At 34.2% G+C, this 6,000-nt stretch overlaps 1 protein-coding gene across 5 annotated transcripts in view; it reads right to left on the bottom strand.

Moving 5' to 3' along the window:
- Window positions 1–237: 237 nt before the first annotated feature.
- vps13c (vacuolar protein sorting 13 homolog C) overlaps window positions 238–6,000 on the bottom strand; it is a 96,913-nt gene continuing 91,150 nt past the window's right edge. For 4 of the 5 annotated variants that reach the window (XM_088641587.1, XM_088641588.1, XM_088641589.1 and 1 more), the window contains 5 exons: window positions 5,431–5,545; window positions 2,441–2,532; window positions 1,960–2,083; window positions 1,470–1,553; window positions 238–1,262 (listed from right to left, as the gene is read on the bottom strand). In XM_088641587.1, the coding sequence (XP_088497713.1) occupies window positions 1,161–1,262; window positions 1,470–1,553; window positions 1,960–2,083; window positions 2,441–2,532; window positions 5,431–5,545 (517 nt within the window). In that variant the 3' untranslated portion in view covers window positions 238–1,160. Of the gene's footprint in view, window positions 1,263–1,469; window positions 1,554–1,959; window positions 2,084–2,440; window positions 2,533–3,058; window positions 4,347–5,430; window positions 5,546–6,000 lie in introns of those variants that run through there. The other variant, XM_088641590.1, reaches the window with a different exon arrangement.

Below are 6,000 nucleotides of genomic sequence, written 5' to 3'. Positions count from 1 at the left end.
TTGAAAATGTTGCAAACAAGAAGCCTCATTTATACACAGCTCTCTTTTTGAGGTATACGGTTATAAATCTTTCATAAACATTTTTTTAACTATTTGATATTAAGTACATACTGAAATTCTGATTTTAAGCATCAATACAGAAAAAAATATTTAACTTTATTTTTTGAATCCCTCATTAAGCTTGCAATGTCACATACTGTACTATTTGAACAGTAAAGAATCATATGTGATCAGACGTGTAGTTTAAAGACATTTGTTCTTTAATTAATAAACCTTTCTTTGGTTGATCTTATCATCCTTGATTGGTATTCCATGCCATCACTTCCCCCATAAAAACAAAATCTTTAAAGTAACTTTCAGATAACCTAAAACATTGTAACAACAATTACATGCCAGAAACCCTTTATCATGTAAACAGAAAGTCATTAAGGCACACAACATGTTTATCACAGAAAGCCCAATACATTAATCATGACCGGCTTCCTCTCTTGATGTATAATCACATACAGTACAAAGGTGTTTTACATCACTTCTTTTCAGAAGAATAAAACAACAATGTGTACCCAGTGACTTCTAAAATTAAATTCCTTGGTGCAATGGTGGTTAGATTAGTCCACCGTTACAGGGAAAGAAATTGAAGGAATACAAAACTTGTGGGGGTACAGTTTATCTCTCATTTACCTATCCAATTGATGATTCACATATTGAACACATTTAATTGAGAGATGCCGGAGAAGCACGAGTGTGTATTAATCCTAAGTAGTACATCCTCCAGTTACACAAACAGCACTCCCAGCATAGCTGAACTGTTCTTTCCATACTTATTACTACTTGTGCAAAGCCCCGATTTACTAAAGCAGCACAGCAAAAGATGCACAGGCCTAGAATCACAAGAATGGCTCATCTGTGCTTTAGAATTATAAACTGCAATATAAAAAAAACATCCATTTACGTATTGCAAACTTCTAACGTACAAAGACACGACAGCGTTATGGAAAGGTAAAATAAAAAAAGAAACATACAATCAATCCATGTCAGTTTAGCATTGTTCAGAGCATTAAATTGGAAATTAAGATTATTTAGGTTGGTATACAAAAGTGCAAACAATCAGGACTGATTTAGTGCAAATCCGCATGAGGCAGTACTGGGGAGAGCCCGATTCATTGCTGACTGCTCAGTTTCAGGAATCTCTGGGATTTCTGCTTTACCATCTGAGTTTGCCGTCTGGATACCTGGGCATCTTCGATTGCATTGCAAAGTTTCTGTAATGCAAAGGAGACAACAGACAAAAGTTAATTCCAATATAAGTCACATCCTGAGCTACTTAGTCTAACTGGGCTAAATTAAACGGGCTAAATTAGAGATCTGATCATTCTATTCCAAAATGAAGTTAATAGTGCTGAGAATCCTCCCTATGTTCTCTTAAGAGATGAAGATTTCACAGAAACCAAGCTGCTACTGTACTTCACCTGGGCAACACTGGGGCTTTTGAGCTGCACTTTTCTTATTATTTCCTGGCCATCCTTCTTCTGCATTTTCATCATTCTTTGTTCCTGTATATTTCAAAGAAATACCTCTTTAGCCATGTTCAATTCTTCCACAGGTCAGCCTAACTAATACAAACAGAAACCTGTGACATATAACATCGAGGACCTCGTTTCTGTTAGTATGACTAATAAGTTTCTAATTTCCAAAGAAATAAATTTACTAATAAAATAATTTATTTCAAAATCATGCATGGTGAACAGTTCGAAGAAACAACCTTTGAGAAAGCAAACTTGCGTCCAAACGTTTTACTTGTGCCTTTACTGTTTGGATGCGATTAAATTTAATAAAAATAAAAAAAAAGTTAAGTGATCTGAATACTACTGTACATAACACTTGAATTTTCCAATTACTGATAAGCTCTCTGGAGGACTGACTGTATATACTATATACAAACTACAGATATTCTCATACCTTGCAGTAGATCTCCAGTTCGCCTCCATTTACACAAGGAGGGCGGCTGAAATTTTCAAACAGGTACTCCCACTCTTTACTGAAGTGGCCCACAAAGTCCATCTCCTTCACACACACCACCCGTCTAAAAACAACCAGAAAATTATGGTCAGTAAGCAACACATTTCATAATGGCTGTTGCTCCTGTACAAGAATACATTTAGAAGACAAAATGTGCAAAATGTTCTACCTACTGTAGAAAGACCTTTTTCCTATATATTAAGAATTAAACTAGTTTCACGTGACAAAGATGACATTTCTTATCTAATCTTTTTTTAACAAGACATAAAGTGTTCAGCTCCAAGGAGTGCCTAAGAGACAACTCCACACACCACACAATAAGCCAATTTTAATGGACAATTACTACACTAAATTCTCATTACAAGTTCAGCCTCCAGTACAAGTATGGTCAATCACATTTACAATACAAACTTATCCTTACCTGTTGGTCACAATGATGTTTGTTTTCTTACTTCCTGGATAAACACAGTGGTCTCTGAATAGCTCGCCATCAGGCAGTTTTAACTCTGATCTCTGAAAAGAGCACAGGACGTGTGCTTGTATGAGGTACATAAAGACACAATCACCTTTGAGATACCTAAGATACTAAATTCCTGGTTGTGAAATAATGTATTGAAGAACCCCCAATAATATTTGACTTTTTTTTGCAGTTAATTCTTGACATCCAATTTTTCAGATGCCACTCAATTTAATCCTGTTACTCACATTATAATGTTTTTTTCCCCTCCTTACAAACAATGGTAAACGTTTTGTTTTGAATTACTCTAGCAAAATGATATCTTAATGTACCTAGAAGAAAAAAGTCTTTGTAAGTTAAAATCTTGAAATAAATTTGAAGCGACCCAACAATCAATGAAATAATATAATGAATATAATGCATTTAAGAGACACACTAGTCCTAACAGGATGTTCACATTAGTTTACAATAACTACTGTTTCATCAGATAGATATACTGTATATCTCATTTGCACTAATCTATTAATACACCCCGATTCTCCTTCAGTGCACTACAAAGAAACATCACATACAACATCAAAATCAGATGGACTGGTTTATTTTTATGTTACTATTCAAGATGACCTTAAACAGGATGTTAAATGTACATTATAAAGTACATCAAAAATACAGTATTCACTTTACAAGATTATAGTATCACAAACAAAGGTTCACAATGCATTAAGGCAATGAAAAAATGCTTGAATTTCGTTCTAAGGAAATGTCTTATACAGTTTATTCCTAAAATGGATTTAGACTTTTCTACATTAAGCTGAAGTCATTCTAAAGAAGACCGTTGAAAATAAACAGATTCAGAAATCTTATTATCTTAAAAAAACATGCTGTAGTCATGCTGTTTATGCTTACCCTTACAACCTTAGATTCTAAAAAAGTAAGAAAATAAAATTTTAGCCTTTGATTCATTAGTATACATTTATTTTGCAATCCTAATGTTATGTATATGAGACCTTTATTGGAAACTGCAAGGAAAAATAAAATACTCTTCGCAGAATTTGGTACAGATCCACCTCAGTCAGTTCTTTGATTTACTGAAAACTGTATTTAACAACCCATTATAAAAACTATCCTTGTGCCAAAGTATCACACTACCAATACTACTAACAGTAAAATACCTTTTCTAACATTAATGCCAATGTGTATTTTGATAGCACTCTAGACAATCACATTTTAGAAGAATCTGCCCACAATCTCTTCACGTGTGCCTGTGAAGAACATTCCACAAATTCACCTCTGCCACAGAATAACTATGATTCAAACTAACCACACCATCTCTGATTATATTTTCAGTCAGGTACAATATTAAATGCATACTTGTTCTGAAACATATCTGTTTCATTTCTATATAGGATTTTTTATTAAACAAGCATTGCTTAATTTTTTAACAAAAGAACAAGATACAGTATGTAAGTATGATATGTATTTCTTAATCCTGTGAATGTTGGTGGTATTCTTTAGACCAGCAACTTTACATACTGTAAGGTTAGTGTAAAGAATATTTTAATTGTTTGTTCATTCTACAAATCACAATAGGTTTTTTGTCAGACAAAGCACATTTGATTTAAAATTAATCTGAAAAACCAGTCAATAGAAATGCAATATAATTCTTTCAACAAAAGTCAACTGACACTCAGCAATAAGTTAAAGCCATCTGGCAACCATAAGCTTTCCAATGAACTTTAAAGCAATTTGCAAAACATCGTGGAACAGTGTTTAGGGGTAAAAGCTTTATTACATTAGCACAATATAGCATTACTAAAAATATTTTATAACCTACAATACAATTACTTAGCAAAGATTATTCCATTTCATGCTGCATGTGAGAAAAGAAAAAACAAACAAAAATTAGACTGCAGAAAGAAATAGAGAAAATTAGGTGTTACACTCATTTTATCATTTTACAAAGAATTAATAAGGAAAAAATATATGCAAAGCTTGCAAATACTGGAGTTATGGAACTCAGAAACATGTCAGTTACTATGTTCAACCTTTTGTCAGCTGATGATCCTTATGAACTCTTCCTGCATCTAATGCAAACACATTCCAGCCGAAAACCCTTCAATGTGAGAAGCACATTCCCAGGTAAAATTTTATTTTTATTATTTATTATTGTTCTTAAAAAAAATGTATTTCCACTACAAAGTACACAATAAAAGTAGTTTTTGTAATGAGTTTGAACATTTTCTTTCTTAAAATACAAATGTTTTAATCTTTGGGATACCTCTCTGCCTCTGGTGGTTCTACAGGTATACTGGGAAAATAAGACAACTGCTATCTGCAGAAGTATATTTATACTGTTATATTTTCTTAATCACTTGTTCTCGATGATCTTAAAAGCTGATCAGTCAAACCGCTGAACTGCTACTTGCACATGTGCTCTGATAATGGGCTGTTTCCAGTTCTCACTGGTCCTTCTCATTGAATACATTGTTCATTGTAAAGGTCCCACAAAGGCAGATCAATGTTAATTGTTTTAAAAACTGGTGTCTAACTGCTTTGGATACTGTACATCTTAAACACCGCGCAGAATTCATAACTGACAAGTTCCGGAGGTAACATTCAAATTACTTTCAATTTCCCGTGTAAACTGAGGGTAACTCAGGAAATGAAAAGTGAAAAGAGAAATGAAAAGTGAAACATACAACAGAGCTATGCTGCACCAACTACAACTCACACACAAAACAATATGATATGTAATAAGACCAACATCTGAAAATGGCAAATGACCCTGTCTCTGCGTTGTGATTAACGGTAAAAGCACTTGGCTGGATGATAAATGAAAAACTGAGGTGCCATGACAGCAGCCCTCCAAAAGAAGAAGGCACTGGGGCAGGAAAACAAACAAAAACAAACAATAAATAATGCAAGTTAAGTCCGATTACGATTACGATGATTACCTGGAATAAGTCATATCCTTGCGCGTCCCCCAGGTTGTAAGGCCGAATAATTCCATCTTCGCGAATGAGGCGAGAGGGCCGCAACTTAGTGACGTCTTCAGTTGCCTCTGCCACCCTAGCAACCAAAGAGAAATCCCAGAATCCTCCTTGTCATTCCATTCAAAAGCAGGTAGTTCCTTTGGCAATGAGGACTAGATCCAAAAGAGCTCCAGTTCAGCTGTTTCCCTTCACTATTATACCTCATTTCTTTGTTGGTCTTCTATTGGTTTGTAGTAGTTTCTGAATTAACTAAGAAAATTCATTCTTCCTTTTTCATGTTAGCATTTAAGCAATGTATAACTGTGAAATTACTTTGTAGCGAAATACAGTACACTTTTTATATATGGCTTTAAAGATTAAATATAGCGTCTCATATCTATGTGAGCAGGTTTAATTTTTCTGCTACGTGACGCACAGTTCTGTGACTGGTCCTTGCAGATTTGCTTGAACAGTGAATGCGTACCTGACCCTCCAGTAAACCTTTGTATATCTTTAAAACAAAATGTAGAAGAGGCAAGTGGAGCGCTTTCT

Source organism: Lepisosteus platostomus, chromosome 7 (genome assembly GCF_059453375.1).
Source record: "Lepisosteus platostomus isolate fLepPlt1 chromosome 7, fLepPlt1.hap1, whole genome shotgun sequence".
In the NCBI taxonomy this organism is placed as follows: domain Eukaryota; kingdom Metazoa; phylum Chordata; class Actinopteri; order Semionotiformes; family Lepisosteidae; genus Lepisosteus; species Lepisosteus platostomus.
Note: the sequence above shows the minus strand (reverse complement) of the source record. Positions and strands in the feature narration are given on the sequence as shown.